Raw genomic sequence first — 17,369 nt, 5'->3', positions numbered from 1 at the left:
GAAGGACACAGTTCTGCATAACAAGAACAGCAGAATGGCTCTCTAACATTGTGTAAACCTGTAATTCATTTTTAGTATCTATACAGTATCGAACTGTGGGTTGGCATCTGAAGTGTTACGACTTCGGCTGAGGTCGGCTCCTCTCCTTGTTCGGGCGGCGTTCGGCGGTCGACGTCACCGGCTTTCTAGTCATCACCGACCCATGTTTCCTTTTGTTTTGTCTTGATTACGCACACCTGATTTCTATTCCCTTATTATGTTCCCTATTTACCCTCTTGTCTACCTTTCTGTTTTGTCCGTGATTGTTTTGTGTTACCGTGTGTGTTGGAGGGTTTTCTCTATACGTTATGTTTCCTTGTTGGAGATATTCTGGTTTTGTATAATATTTTGAGTAAAGACTTTTGTGTTTTTCTCAAACCTGTGTCCTGTGCCTGACTCAGACAACGAACCCAGCATTTTATCACATGAAGAGTCCACAGACTATATGAGTAATGGGTCACCCAGAAAGAGAAGGGAAGCACCACATTAGAAAACAGGCAGACAAACTTGAGTCCATTTTTTATTGATTTTCTAACTGCAGATTGAAGGTATACAACTGAACATCGTTATTTTTCTGAGACTCATAAATAAAAATACAAAAAAAATGTTCACTACAAAACAATCTACTGTTAGTAGGATGTAAAAAATATTATCTTTCACTATCGAAGGCACAAAATGTACTTAGTGACAACATGGATAATAAAACCTGCAGCATTTAAATCTCTTATTTATTTTTTATTTTTTTCACACTCCATCATAGAAACACTGAAATTTTACAAAGAGATGTGTCTGATCCTACACGGAAAGAAAAAAAACTAAATCAACAGACAGATGCTGGGATCCGTGGCACAACTAACATGTGAAGCAGGGCCACAGACACACAGCTAATCGCTGGAAAAGACAAAGGACCTTTGCAAAGTTCTAATGCAAATTAAATCATTTTTATTCAAATTACAAAAAAAGGAGAAATTAAATTATAATAATTGGGCACCTTCTAAGATTAGGCTAAGATCAGGTGCTGAGGTAGACGAAAACGATAAGAATTCAAATAATAATAAAAACACTATTTTCTTAATACAGAGCAACTCGACTGGCACTTGTGCTGTCACAACAAGAAAGAATGAAACAAAATGACAGACAAGCCAGAAAGAGAGAAAGAGAGAGAAAAGCTTTGTAATGCTTGGTCCGACAGGGCAATTGGTCCTCAGTGCTAATATAAAAAGACAATGTCTTGGTGCTTTGATACTCAAACAGTTTAGTCTGGACCTCAAATGGCACATGCATGGCAACACTGCATGAAATGGCTACTCGTTCTAGAACACCACACTGAAACACAGAGTGCCTACTCCAGGGATGCCATGATTTTGTAAGGCTCGTCTTTGAATTTTTTTCTTATCTTAAGAACAAGTACTTTATAACAAACAAGTGTTAATGTTAAGCTGGGGCAACGCTATGGGTTTGACAAGCTGCCAAAGTGGAGGTTGGAAGGACATTAACTGCTCAGTAAACCTGTTGCTGACAGCAAAATATTATTAACCAAAAAACATACTTAAGACTTATTTCCAAAATGAACAGGCAACAGTTCTTCAGAACAGATTGAAAAAGCAAAATGCATACAATTTTCATGGCCCGTGAATGTTATCATCTTTATGTCTTATACTCTCAAGCTCCATAGTCTGTATTTTTGGGACACTTTTTCTTCCTTGCTTTTTGTGCGTAAACAAGTTACATTGCTTTTAGGTGTCAATTACAAACAAAAACATCAAAGGTGGTTTACCCACTACCAATTTTAGGCTAATGCAGCCCTCCAGAACAACTCCTTTTTTATTCTAAATCAGAAATCAGTTATCTCAAATCATCATGACATCCCTAGAGTGCTGGAGACACCATTAATTATCTTCTGAAAGTACAGAAACAAAGCAGATATAACTGGACATTTTTGTTGAACAATTTCCATTTTAGGCACAACGATATTACAGAAACAGAGTAACATTGAGGGAAGAACTATATCAACGCCAATGTATTTTTTTTCCAACATGTTGAGAGAAAAGTGGCACAGAGCATTGTTTTTATTTTGTGTCTGATCTAATTTGTGCATTTTTCACTAATACACGCACGCGCTCCCACAGATACACTTTCATTTATGCACACACACACACAAAAAGTACAAAACATTCAGAGAACAATGATAGGAGACTGAATCTCTCTAGTTATTGAAGTTTGATGAGATTGTTTCAGGCTCTCTGGCCTGGCACTCTGATTTGGTGACTGAAGTTATTATAGTGGATGAATATTGGACGAGGGAAATCCCTCGGCTCACAGTGTTCGATAATACAATGGCAAGACAATCATAGCCAATACGACCACGTTCATGCCATTGCATCTTTTTTTTATCACTTCAAGTACAAAAACAAAATGTTGGCAATAAAAGTTGATTGAAATTTGTGAATGACGTGTACTAATTGACCGATGGCAGCATCCCTGCCATCCAATTTAAATTATTATATTTTTTTCCACACGCACGTTTATGGCCGATAGATTTAGTCCTTCACCTCCAATGCATTGACATCCAGAAAGCAACACTTACCACAACATATTCACACATTTAACATTACCAAAGAGGAGCAAGGCAAAAGATTCAAAACCAGAGAAAAAACTAGGTAATAAAAAAAAAATATATATACAAATATATGCCCTGCTGAAACCCTCGACAAATGGAAAGGGACTGACACTGAATACAAAAATATTACAATTTTTATATATCAAATTGCCTCTGTTGGCTCTTGTTCAGGAATACACTCAGTTCGAGAGAACTTGTCAACCAAGATTATCTCTTTTTTTCTAACCTTCCTTTTTTCTTTGATTAACACTTGCAGTCCCAATTGTCCAACGCACACTGCATCGCTGCATATATGACCTGTTCTTGGTGGTTCAACATTGGTGAACCTTTTTTTTCACATTACAAAACTACAATTCTATTCACATATTTTCAAGTTTAACGCTTTTTTTTTTAACTCTTAAAAGTACTATTACTTCTTCTACTGCGTACATCCCTCTTACCCCATACTTAAGGCTTCAACATCTCTTCTCTGTTCTTAAGGTTACTGTCAGGGGGGGACTGTAAGATAAGAATAAACTCTTGTTTTATATTTCCCCATCAATCTTACCCTTTATATAAATGTCACTTACACATATGAAAAAGACAATAAGTCAACACTTGAAAGCATGAGATGAAGTTGCAATGATGCAAAACACAAACACACAAAATAACGTGCTTTTACAAAAATGAAAACAAAACAACTTAGAGGTAGCTTTTATAAGAATGACCAAACCCACCAGCTCTTCAACAAGCAGGGTTAATAAAAAAAATACCAAGTTTGGTAACAATAATGCACAAAAATACACAACAATAAAAATCTATTTTCACCGTGGCACTCATTTCCACGTACACATTGCTTTATCACATCTCCCTCGCGCAATAGTGCGGCTTTCGGACACACGCTCACAAAAAGTAAGAACATGTACAAAATTAAACAAAAAAACACAAGGGAACTAAAAACAAGCACGAGGTCACAAAAAACGAGGTAATTCAAGTACAATGTGCTGAGATAAATCGAGATATAATAGGAAAAAGACAAAGCGAAGAAACAAAACCATATATTAAGAGTTGATTTATTGTGTCTTTTTACCGTCCGCACCCTGGGCTGGCCAGGCCATGTCTCCTCCAATCAGTTTAGTCCCCCCCCCCCCCCCCTGCTAATAGTTGAGTGTGATTATCCCAATTAACATTGAACTGACAGTGATGCTCATAATGCCTTCATTATGCTGCCATATGAACAGATATAATGCTTGTCAACAGGTTATGACAACATATTTTATTGATATAGCACTATTACAATTTTATGAAACAATTTTCCACCTGGTATCACATTCATGGTTATACTCCTCATAACAGTACATACGATCTGTTATAACAAGTGCCATATCTCCTTATAGTCGCATCATGAAGGCATTACAACCACCCCTTGGAGGTTTTACTGGTGCTACCCCTCCACGTCATAGCTCCTGACCTCAATCCACAGCAGCCTTTGTCATTTTGGTCTCCATCACCATGGCATATAGAGAATATGAGATTATTAATGTGAGAAAATAGTTAATGTTATGAGTCAGACAACGTACTGCAATTTAGTGTAATTGATGATGATCTGCTTACATTTATATCAGTCCAGTATCTATAGCGGAAAGAAATGAGACATCTCCAGTTAATGCTGTATAGAGACTCATGGTTTAAGAGAAAACAGAGCAGCGGCTTCGCTTCCCCTTAAAAATATATCTGATATAAGAAACATCAAACAGAGACTGCTGTCGTAACATGTCTTTACCTGTGCAATGAAGCTATGATAAACTGATGCGGAGACAAAGATAAGGAGAATAAAAAAGTGACAGTCATGGTTCGACTCCCGAGAGGCTACGGCGAAACCCGACTAGTGGCCTCAGCCGTTTTCAGCCCTTATCCAACAGAACCCTGGAAGCTCACCGGGAAGAGGACATTTTCGATATGGGAATATCATCCTCTGTTCATCTCCCTTGCTGAACAAAAGATAACCCTCTGCGTGGGTACAGGGGTGTTGTGCCCCAATCCAATTCAACTTTGCTTATGTTGATGCAGTACAATACATGGTGCTATTTTGCCATAGGTCTGGCTGACATGTGACACATGAGCCAGCCTTTAGGCTCTGATTCTCGAGGGCTATCTGAATGACACCACTGTAAGTGCTCTGTGCCACCAGGTCTGAAGATACCATTTTGGAGCACTCTGGTAAACAATGGGATGGGTAGTAGGGGTCAACTGTGACATGTTCCTCAAGCAGGACATGACTTGGTGTCTAGTGTAATCCAATCAAATCAGGAAGGGATCTGTAGTATCAGGTAATGAGAGGATTGACCCACCAAGTTACAGTAGGATACAATCCCTTACCAGAAAAGGTGAGGGTGTCAAAACTACATTTAGGGATGGCCAGTGGTCTAAATGATGGGGATGTGTGGGTTCATATAGCCTTTGAGAATCATTTCAGTTCAGTTTCAGGTGTGGCTTGGGTGACATCTTTCGAGTCTGTGGGTAGACTTAAGGACAACAAACTCCATTGATGCGGGTCCATCGATGAGGGTACACCCACAGGTTTTGCATTAGGCAATTTGAAAACAACTTGAAACAAAACGTTTATGGATGTACTGAACGACATGTGACTTTGAAGGGGTAATGTCCTCTGGTCAGAACTGCACTCTGCCTAGCCCAGCCCTTTTCCTCAGTGTGCCCCTCTGTCATTCACTCTCTTTGCATTAGAAAATCGCCTGTGCTTCCGTCTCATGGATTTCCTCGCTTGACTTCTTCGCCACAGGCCTCGTTTTCCTCCTACTCCTCCTTCTCCTTCTCTCGCTCCCTTCCCCACTTCCTCTGCCCGCCCTCCTTCCCCCCGGCTGTTGTCTGGTGGCATCAGACGTAGCAGAGGTACAGGTAGGTCTTCTCTATCCTCCAGTCCGGGGGGATGTCTTCGGGCCTGTGGCCCTTCATGTGCTTCTGCATGGCTGAGAGGCTGGGGCAGTACTCCAGGCAGATGGTGCATTGGTACGGCGAGGCACCGTTGTGGGTGCGCAGGTGTTTTATCATGGCCGAGTAGTCCCTGGATCGCTGGTGGCACAGCTTGCACTCAAACGGCTTCTCACCTGGAGGGGGTGACAACAACAACAACGGACATGTCAACAACAACAACATCAGGCTGAGGAATGGAACTCTATATGACCCATACAGTCAGTTGTTCCTACATTTACAAGGTTGTCAAGGTGTAACCACCTGTAGCAGATTACAGTAGCAACTTTCTTCTAGAGCTTCCTCACTTTTGCGTGTCAATGCTAGCAGAAAGAGTGCGATATCTAGTGGTCTCAATTAGCAATGACCATAATGTCTATAACACACCCATGGCTAAATTGAAAGGTGCATGTGATAATGGATAATGGTATTTCATATAGCGCAGCTGTGCACTATATGAACCACCCCTAAAATGTGCTTTACAAACCAAACCCCACCTATCCAGTTACACTGATGTACATGTGCCACATTTAATGTCTAATATCAAATCACCAATAGGACCTATGCCATTTTGGAACATCAAATCACAACTTCAATTTTATTACATTTGATTCTCGACTGTTCCAAAGCAGCTACATTCCAGTGCATGTGATATTCCGGACCAGCGCCCTCCCTAAACGTGCAAATGATTAGAGGGATGGCTAGGAATAATCCCCGGCACTCAATCCGACAGGCGCAAATTAGACATGTAAATGCCGACCTTTACCAATGGCATTTGAAATGAGGTGTTGGATGTGATTGGGGCCGTGAATGATACCGACGCTCACACCACGTTACAGAGAGGCTTCTCTCTGATGTGTCCCTGCATCTATTTTTATATATATATATTTTTTTTTAGAAGTGCCAAACTTGACTTGTGGGAAGGGGGTCAGGGTTGTGTTTACGCAAATAGCCATGCCAAGAATATAATTACGGGCCGTGTCGACTGACAAGGCCCCACGTGCCAGCAGTGTATACAATAACCACACTTTAAACAGGGTTGCCTCAGATAACTGGGCAATAATGAACTGCAAATGGGAACCAGTATTGATCCGCCATTGACAGGTGGGACTCGGGGAGGGGGGAAGGTTGCCAATGTCGATGATTTATCAAGCGGCCCCCTTTTGTGCGCAGTGGCCTTTGACTGTGAGCTTGTCACTTGGTCTTGTTATCTCCAGTGCGCTTTAGCTCACCGCGAATTAAGGCCCCTGGCCCCAGCACCACAAAAGGCGCGGGGGGGGGGGGGCATTTATTTGACAGCTGGCTTATTGAATGGGAGACAGGGGAGTGTTGGTGGGGGGGTTGAAGCAGGTAAACCTTGGCTCAACAGCAGACCTGGGATAATAGGTGGTGTGTCCCCTTCATAACACCCTGATTCACAGCACATGCCTCTCATCCTCATATCTGGGGACGTAAATTCAGCCATCATGAGAGTGACAATTGCCAGCAGCCGACTGACACCTGGTTGACACATTTATGGAGCTGTAAAGGCCTGGGATCAATATGGTGGCTCCTCCGCAAGCCTGTATTTACTGGCCCTTGGAATCATTCATAAAAACAGTCTGTGTACGGTATGCTTTGTAAAATGAGCAAATCAAGTGCGCACATTGCTCCCAGACAATCTTAACGTCCAGTATAAAACTATTGAACACTTGTCATACACTTCCCCTCCTTCTGCGTTACAACACTGAATTCAATCTGTTATGGAGCCGAGCTGGATCTCCAGTGAGTTAACTAGTCTCCAGAGGGAACTGTACTGGTAGAAACTATTAGCATTGTACACTAACCCTTTAACTCTCTTGAACAAGCCATGAAAGCTTGTACAATTTTCCCAGTGTAACAGAGCTGATATTTTCCCAGTGTAACAGAGCTGATATTTTCCCAGTGTAACAGTTCTGCATTTGTATCCGTGCTATAGCACTGACAATCTATCAGCGTACCAGAGTTAACATTTTCCCAGTTTAACGGAGTTGACATACACTCCCGTTCAAAAGTTTGGGGTCACTTAGAAATGTCCTTGTTTTTGAAAGAAAAGCAAATTTTTTGTCCATTTGAAATAACATCAAATTGATCAGAAATACAGTGTAGACATTGTTAATGTTGTAAATGACTATTGTAGCTGGAAACGGCAGATTTTTTATGGAATATCTACATAGGTGTACAGAAGGCTCATTATCAGCAACGATCACTCCTGTTTTCCAATGGCACGTTGTGTTAGCTAATCCAAGTGTATCATTTAAAAGGCTAATTGATCATTAGAAAGCCCTTTTGGAATATGTTAGCACAGCTGAAAACTTTTTTTCTAACTAAAGAAGCAATAAAACTGGCCTTCTTTAGACTAGTTGAGTATCTGGAACATCAGCATTTGTGGGTTTGATTACAGGCTCAAAATGACCAGAAACAAAGAACTTTCTTCTGAAACTCGTCAGTCTATTCTTGTTCTGAGAAATGAAGGCTATTCCATGTGAGAAATTGCCAAGAAACTGAAGATCTCGTACAACGCTGTGTACTACTCCCTTAAAGAACAGCGCAAACAGGCTCTAACCAGAATAGAAAGAGGTGTGGGAGGCCCCGGTGCACAACTGAGCAAGAGGACAAGTACATTTGAGTGTCTAGTTTGAGAAACAGTCGCCACACAAGTCCTCAACTGGGAGCTTCATTAAACAGTACCCACAAAACACCAGTCTCAACATCAACAGTGAAGAGGCGACTCGGGATGCTGGCCTTCTAGGCAGATTTCCTCTGTCCAGTGTCTGTGTTCTTTTGCAAATCTTAATATTTTCTTTTTTTCTTTGCAACTCTGCCTAGAAGGCCAGCATCCCGGAGTCGCCTCTTCACTGATTTTCCCATCCATTGTGATTCTAACAATGCATACCTGTGTGCACGCGGTAGTGAGTCTCCAGCTGGTGCTTGAGGCTGAACCTCTTCCCACAGCCGTTACATTCATAGGGCTTTTCCCCGGTGTGGATGCGCTTGTGGCCCTTCAGAGTGTTCTCGTCACGGAAGCAGCTCCCACAGAACTCGCACTCATATGGATGGTCACCTGCTGAACACGGGGGACAACACAGACAATTGAACATAATTCCAAAGATATTTCTCCTACAATATTTGATCATGTTTGGTTCAGTCGCAGTCCTTCATGTAATAACTAAGACAGAGACAGGAAATAAATAAAAGGGAACACCCAAATTGGACTCATAGCTTTGTTACAGTTTCAAATTGCTATTTTTGTCTGAGTTCATACAGAAAGAAAGCTATAGAAGTACAAGTGTGTTTAATTCAATGAGAAGATGAAAATTACGTGACAAAGGCTAGAATAGGTTCGCAATCACACTGAGCTATCGGGGACAAAATTCTAACATATTTCTTAAAAACACTTGTTCCAGTCCACTCAATTTCTTCCTCTTTGTAGGTCAAGTTAGAGCACTGTACCCTTGCCCCCCTGGGGATACTCGTGTAATGGATATTCAGATGTCAATAATCAGTAATATTATGATATGCGGAGGCTCTCTCCAACACTCGGTGACTAATTGCTTTCCTGTGTCTGACTAGCAGCCGCCCATACATCATTCGCTCCCCGGTACAGATGCGCCGCGCTGCCAGGCGTGTAATGTTCTCAATATTTAATGCATTTCACTCCACTGCTAAAGGTTTAAGTCATCGCCAATGACCTACGCGTTTCATTATCTGGCTGTCCGAGCGGCACCGTGCCAGGGAATAAATTGCATTTCTCGTTATGTACTGTCATGCTCGGGCAACCCATCGCCCCTGTCAAGAGACAATGTCAATTTCTTCTGGCATTTATTTTCGTTGGAGAGACGCGCCTTAAATGTTATTCACATTTGGACGCAGTGGCTGTTTGGAGTGATGCGACGCCCGGCGTATGACGCTTTCTGGTTGGGGGGGATACTGTGGATGGGGAGGGCAGGGATAAGAAAGACAGAAAAAAATAGATATATAGAGAAAGAGAGGGAGAAGGCAGGAGGGTAAAAATCTATAAAAAAGTGACAGTCTTTATTTGTCTGCATGAAGTTATCAGTGTCTCCCGCTGTAAGACGTGCTCTTTTCTAACGTTTTAGCCACGGCAGAGATCACAATCCATGACAGAGCGTGGTGGGGCCCACACGATGCTACAGGAATAGTAATGGAGCTGAGATTCACCTGCCTTTAATTAGGAGCAGTCTGAGCCCCAATCAGACAGATCTGGAGGAGAGCATGCTAATGCTCAGTGGACAGACTATGGAAGGTTATTTACCTTCAAATTCACACAGACAATGCATTATAACACATACTATATATATATATATATATACACATATACATATATACATATACATATGTAAGTAATAAAATGTCATTCTTATTAGCAGGGAGGGGACTTCATTGCTCCTTATGCAAAAAGTCAATATTTGTAAGCGAATGCCATAATCACATTGTGCTGCAATCCAAAGGCCAGGCAGGACTTCATTTAGTCAGGAATACATTATGCTCCCAGGCACTGGAGATACAGCATCGTAAATCAGAAGGCCTTCACTATCTCTCCCCTCCCTCCTTTCCCTTCTCTCACTCCACCCCCCCACAACTCTTTCTATCTCTGTCTCTCTCACTGCACCGCTCTGCTGCTCCCCCTCCTCTCTCCCTTTCTCTGTGTGTCTGTCAGACAGAGTGCCTGCTGGGGTCTAATGACAGCGAGGGGGCAGAGATGAGGATCCAGCACACTGAGGCAGAACAGTGGACTAGGAGTGGACCCTTGGGTACACTGGGCACTGCCACCTGCGTTTCCATGCCCCCTGGGGGGGGGGGGCTGGTGTGGACAGTGTACCTGCTGCCTCAACCCCCCCCCTTAAGTCTACCCCTCTCCCCCAGGCACTGGCGTGAGCGCCATGTGCCCGTGGGCACCGAGGGCGGGTTCATTATGCGATAAGCATCAGTAAATCAGGGGGCTCTGTCACTGCCAGGGCACTCTCTCTCTCTCCCCTCTAGCTATCCTTCTCTCTCTCTCTCTCTAGCCTGGCGCTATCAAACACAGCTGCGAACACAAAACACTCCGCCGCAGACGGCAAATGGGCTCCGAGTTAAAATACACAAGCGACCGTTGTACAACAACGGAATATTAACGAGGGCCCGGGCCAGGGCGCGCGTCTGCAAGCGCGGTGGGGAGGGAGAACGGAGGAGGCTGCCATCATTATGAGACCCCATTGTACAACAGTGTGCCCGTGTGTGTGTGCTTGTGTGTGTGCAGCCTCTCTTTTGAGGCACAGAGATGAAGCGAGAGAGGGTAGAAAGAGGGAGAGGGATAGATAGAATGTCTCAGAGAATAAAAATGGGGATTACAGATTAGAGACAGAGAGGAAGAAGTGAGAGGGAAATAGACTGTGGGGTTAGTGTACTCTTCTCCAGGGAATAAATAAATGCCAGATTATTACAGTGTATCAAGCTAAATTAAATCTGTTGCCTCGCTCTGTCATCAATAGTAAACCAATGTCAAACAGAGGGCAACATCAGCGAAGCTGATTTCCAAAGCTATCGGTCTACCGAAACAATGATGTGTCAAGCATGCGTATATTGTGTATATTGTACTCGCTCCAGCTATTGCGCATATTGTACTTGCTCTAGCTATTGCGCTTGCAGCTGTGAGGTTGAAGGCAGAAGACATACAATGCCTTCAGAAAGATTTCATACCCCTTGACTTATTCCCCATTTTGCATTACAGGCTGAATTTCTCACCCATCTACACACAATACCCCATAATGACAGTGAAAACATGTTTTAAGAAATGTTTGTAAATTTATTGACAATGAAATACATACATTTCTCATGTACATACAGTACCAGTCAGAATGTTTGGGCACACCTACTCAATCAAGGGATTTTCTTTATTTTTACATTGTAGAATAATAGTGAAGACATTTAAACTATGAAATAACATGTAGTAACCAAAAATGTGTTACACAAATCAAAATACATTTTGTATTTTAGATTCTTCAAAGTAGCCACCCTTTGCCTTGATGACAGCTTTGCACACTCTTGGCATTTTCTCAACGAGCTTTACCTGGAATGCTTTTCCAACAGTCTTGAAGGAGTTCCCACATATGCTGAGCACTTGTTGGCTGCTTTTCCTTCACTCCGTAGTCCAACTCATCCCAATTGGGTTGAGGTCAGTTGATTGTGGAGGCCAGGTCATCTGATGCAGCACTCCATCACTCTCCTTCTTGGTCAAATAGCCCTTACACAGCCGGGAGTTGTGTTGGGTCATTGTCTTGTTGAAAAACGAATGATAGTCCCACTATGGGCAAACCAGATAGGATGGTGTATCACTGCAGAATGCTGTGGTAGCCATGCTGGTTAAGTGTGCCTTGAATTCTAAATAAATCACTCACAGTGTCACCAGCAAAGCACCGCCACACCTCCTCCTCAATGCTTCATGGTGGGAACCACACATGCGGAGATCATCCGTTCACCTACTCTGCGTCTCACAAAGACACGGCGGTTGAAACCAAAAATCTAAAATTTGGACTCATCAGACTAAAAGGACAAATTTCCACTGGTCTAATGTCCATTACTCGTGTTTCTTGGCCCAAGCAAGTCTCTTCTTTGCATTGGTGTCCTTTAGTAGAGGTTTCTTTGCAGAAATTCAAACATGAAGGCCTGATTCACACAGTCTCTTCTGAACAGTTGATGTTGAGATGTGTCTGTTACTTGAACTCTGTAAAGCATTTATTTGGGCTGCAATTTCTGAGGCTGGTAACTCTAATGAACTTATCCTCTGCAGCAGAGGTAACTCTGGGTCTTCCTTTCCAGTGGCGGTCCTCATGAGAGCCAGTTTCATCATAGCGCTTTATGGTGTTTGCGTCTTGCACTTGAAGAAACCTTAAAAGTTCTTGAAATATTCCAGATTGACGGACCTTCATGTCTTAAATTAAGGATCGACTGTCATTTCTCTTTGCTTATTTGAGCTGTTCTTGCCATAATATGGACTAGGTCTTTCACCAAATAGGGCTATCTTCTGAATACCACCCCTACCTTGTCACAACACAACCGACTGGTTCAGAAATTCCACAAATTAACTTTCAACAAGGCACACCTGTTAATTGAAATGCATTCCAGGTGACTATCTCATGAAGCTGGTTGAGAGAATGCCAAGAGTATGCAAAGAGGACATCAAGGCAAAGGGTGGCTACTTTGAAGAATCTCAAATATATTTTGATTTGTTTAATACTTTTTGGTTACTATATGATTCCATATGTGTTATTTCATAGATTTGAAGTCTTCACTATTATTCTACAATGTAGAAAATAGTAAAAATAAAGAAAGACCCTGGAATGAGTCAGTGTGTCCAAACCTTTGACTGGTACTGTAAGTATTCACACGCCTTTGCTATGACACTCCAAATTGAATTTAGGTGCATCCAATTTCCTTCGGTCATCCTTGAGATGTCACTATAATGTCCACCTGTGATGTTCAGCTGTGGCCAATTCAATTATTTGGACATGATTCAGAAATAAACACACCTGTCTACATAAGGTCCCACAGAAACTATACCATGAAGTCCAAGGAACTGTCTGTAGATCGCCGAGATTGTGCAGCATATAGCTGGGGATGGGTATAAAACAATTTCAAGAGAGTTGAAATTTTCCAAGAACACAGTGGTCTCCATCATTGGGTAATGGAAGAAATATGGAACTACCCAGAATCTGCCTAGAGCTGGCCGTCCGACCAAACTGAGCAACCAGGAAAGAAGGACCTTGGTCAGGGAGATGACCAAGAACCCAATGACCAGTCTGACAGAACGACAAAGTTCCTTGGCTGAAATGGGAGAACATGCCAGAAGGACAACAGTCTAGAGTTTTTCCCCAATCTGGACTTTATGGGAGAGTGGCCAGACAGAAGCCAATCCAGAGAAAAAGGCACATGGACAGCACACCTGGAGTTTACAAAAAGGCATGCCAAAAATTATGTGGTCTGATGAGCCAAAAATTGTACTATTTGGCCTGAATGCAAAGAGCTATGTCTGGAGAAAACCAGGCACAGCTCATCACCCATCTAACACCATCCCTACTGTGAAGCATGGTGGTGGCAGCATCATGCTATGGGGATGGTTTTCAGCGGCAGGGACTGGGAGACTGGTAAGGATAGAGGGAACAATGAATGGAGCCAAATACAGGCAAATCAATGATTAGAATCTGCTTCAGAGTGCAAACAACCTGAGACTTGGTAGAAGAGTTACGGGACAATGACCCCAAGCATACAGCCAAAGCAACACGGGAAATTAGATATTTCTGTATTTAATTTTCAATAAATGTGCAAACATTTCTAAAAACATGTTTGCACTTTGTCATTATGGGGTATAGTGTGTAGATGGGTGAGATTCAGGCATTTGAATTCAGGCTGTAACAACAAAATGTGGAGTAAGTCAAAGGGTATGAATACTTTCTGAAGGCACAGTATAAGTGACGATGATGGACTTGTTGGAAGAGGGCGATGATGTCTCTAACTGAGATGAAGACAGGACTGCTTGACTTTTGCTCTCGACATAACCTGCTACTGCGTGTTTTTACATCCGATCTCTCCCCTATAACACACAAACATTAAAACGGCAAATGCATGTAAGATTTGCCAGTTATTTCCCCTTTCTTGAAATTAGGGATTATTTTATGCACCATGGCGGCTTGCCGATTTTTTTTATCCCTTGACAAAGGCACCACATCATATTACAGGGTGCTTGTGACTGGCTCATTGCAATTTAATACACACATATGGAGGATCAGGTTCAAAACAGCACGGTGCTGCTGTCTCGTCTTGCTGCTCATGCCGAGATTGGGGTTGGGGATGACATTTCAGGGAGTCGTGCACGGGGACCGTCCTCGTGTCCCTGACAATGGTTTATATATACACTAGATGACTGACAGGGGGCACTGTTATGAAACCACCGCGCCTCCATCTTGGCACTCCACCACCATTGTAAAAAATAATTTTGGAAGCTATAGAAATGCATTTATTAATGTCTACGTTTGTATTTTCCATGTTTATTCTATTACAGACAACTTAATGCATACTTTTAAAAGTTATGTGAACTAAACATAATTAAAAATATTTTAAAATATATTTTTATCATTCCTTAAAAGTATAATTTTTTAGAGAGAACTAATGTTACTGTCCCCACTACAAGAAAGCAATAGTTAAATTCTGTCCTTGAAATATTTAATTTAAATACTGTAGAAATCCATTCATTCCTGTGGAGGACTGCTTCTTCTGAAGAGTGCCAATATGGGCGACCGGTGGCTTAAAGCCTCTCATTGGCCAATGCATAGCAACAAACAAAAAAATGTTCAGACCCCTTGACGTTTTCCACATGTTACATTACAGCCTTATTATAAAATTGACTCAATATTTTCCCCCCCTCATTAATCTACACACGATGACATGATGACAAAGCAAAAACAGGTTCAGAATTTTTTGTTAATGTATTAAAAATAAAAAACTGAAATATTCAGACCCTTTGCTATGATAATCGAAATTGAGCTCAGGTACATCCTGTTTAAATGGCTCATCCTTGAGATGTTTCTACAACTTGGAGTCCACCTGTGGTAAATTCAATTGATTGGACGTGATTTGGAAAGGCACACACCTGTCTATATAAGGTTCCACAGTTGACAGTGCATGTCAGAGCAAAAACCAAGCCATGAAGGAATTGTCCATAGAGCTCCGAAACAGGATTATTTCGAGGCACCGATCTGAGGAAGGGTAACAAAAAATATCTGCAGCATTGAAGGTCCCCAAGAACACAGCGGCCTCCATCATTCTTCAATGGAAGAATTTTGGAACCACCAAGACGCTTCCTAGAGCGCTAGGCCAAACTGATCAATCAGGGGAGAAGGGCCTTGGTCAGGGAGGTGACCAAGAACCCGATAGTCACTGACAGAGCTCCAGAGTTCCTCTGTGGAGATGGGAGAACCTTCTCTGCAGCACTCCACCAATCAGGTCTTTGTGGTAGAATGGCCAGACGGAAGCCACTCCACAGTCAAAGGCACATGACAGCCAGCTTCGAGTTTGCCGAAGGCACCTAAAGGACTATGACCATGATTAACAAGATTCTCTGGTCTGACGAAACCAAGATTGAACTCTTTGGCCTGAATGCCAAGCGTCATGTCTGGAGGGATGTTTTTCAGCGGCAGAGACTGGGAGACTCATCAGGATCGAGGGAAATATGAACGAAGCAAAGTACAGAGAGATCCTTGATGAAAACCTGCTCCAGAGCGCTCAGGACCTCAGACTGGGGCGAAAGTTCACCTTACTACAGGACAACGACCCTAAGCACACAGCCAAGACAATGCAGGAGGGGCTTCAGGACAAGTCTCTGAATGTCCTTGAGTGGCCCAGCCAGAGCCCGGACTTGAACCCCATTGAACATCTCTGGAGAGACCTGAAAGTAGCTGTGCAGCGACACTCCCCATCCAACCTGACAGAGCTTGAGAGGATCTGCAGAGAAGGAGAAACTCCCCAAATACAGGTGTGCCAAGCTTGTAGCGTCATACCCAAGAAGACTCAAGGCTGTAATCGCTGCCAAAAGTGCTTCAACAAAGTACTGAGTAAAGGGTCTGAATACTTATGTAATTGTGATATTTAATTTTTTAATTTTTTATAAATTAGCAAAAAGTTCTAAAAACCCGTTTTTGCTTTGTCATTATGGGGTATTGTGTGTAGATTGATGAGGGAATACACCTATTTAATTAATTTTAGAATAAGGCAGTAAAGTAACAAAATGTGGAAAAAGTCAAGGGCTCTGAATACTTTCCTAATGCACTGTATACGTCATTGGTCCTCTCCCGAAAACAGAGAAGCAGATGCGGAGGTACAGTATACAGGACCGCCTCACCTTGTCACTCGCACTAAATCACTGCACCTCGGCTTGCAAATAAGCTGGCTGCGCTCATCTCGCCACCTTCATCTCAAATATTTATCCGTGAGCCGGTGAGCTAGATCAGCTCTGACATAGAGACGGTTATTTAAGGTCGCAGACAGACGGCGGAGGATAGAGAGGAAAAAAAGGGAAGATGAGAGCGTCCATCCTTTGCAAGCGAAATGGGATTCATTTCCATGTTCTTATATTCTGTCACGGTAACAGGGGCTTTTCCCTAAATCACCTCATCCGCCAGGCTATTTCTCTCACCAGCCTCGTCCTTCTCACAACTGACAGTATTAACATTGCCTTTACTCACCAACGAGCCAGCCTGGAGGTATATACAGTAGCAGCTCCGTTTGATCATGGCATGAATTTATTCAGCAAATGACCAGATCTCTCTGTTTATTCAGCCAGCCATGCAAATAGTAGACTAGGGCGGCAGGTAGCCTAGTGATTAGAGCGTTAGGCCAGTAACCGAAAGGTTGCTGGATCGAATCCCCGAGCTGACAAGGTAAAAATCTGTTGTTCTGCCTCTGAACAAGGTAGTTAACCCACTGTTCCCGGTAGGCCATTATTATAAATAAGAATTTGTTCTTAACTGACTTGCCTAGTTAAATAAAAGATTAAATAAAAAAATAAAAAATAACTTTTTGAGTCGGGATTACACAATTCCTTCTAGGAAGAACCATTGTAGTGAGTTAGATAATAGGCAACCATGTTCAGAAGCCAAAGCCATGAGCATAATGTGGTGAGACACGTGTTGTTGCCCTGCAGGGCTCTAGAGTCTAAACTCATGCTAGA

General features: G+C 42.5%; 1 protein-coding gene across 2 annotated transcripts in view; it reads right to left on the bottom strand.

Moving 5' to 3' along the window:
* Window positions 1-546: 546 nt before the first annotated feature.
* Window positions 547-17,369, bottom strand: part of LOC111950314 (zinc finger and BTB domain-containing protein 16-A) — a 168,846-nt gene continuing 152,023 nt past the window's right edge. The window contains exons 6-7 of one of the 2 annotated variants that reach the window (XM_023967799.2): window positions 8,541-8,708; window positions 547-5,763 (exon numbers count right to left, since the gene is read on the bottom strand). In XM_023967799.2, coding sequence (XP_023823567.1) covers window positions 5,534-5,763; window positions 8,541-8,708 — 398 coding nt within the window. In that variant the 3' untranslated portion in view covers window positions 547-5,533. Of the gene's footprint in view, window positions 5,764-8,540; window positions 8,712-17,369 lie in introns of both variants that reach the window. The other variant, XM_023967798.2, reaches the window with a different exon arrangement.

This window comes from Salvelinus sp. IW2-2015, linkage group LG23 (genome assembly GCF_002910315.2).
Source record: "Salvelinus sp. IW2-2015 linkage group LG23, ASM291031v2, whole genome shotgun sequence".
Classification (NCBI taxonomy): Eukaryota; Metazoa; Chordata; class Actinopteri; order Salmoniformes; family Salmonidae; genus Salvelinus; species Salvelinus sp. IW2-2015.
Note: the sequence above shows the minus strand (reverse complement) of the source record. Positions and strands in the feature narration are given on the sequence as shown.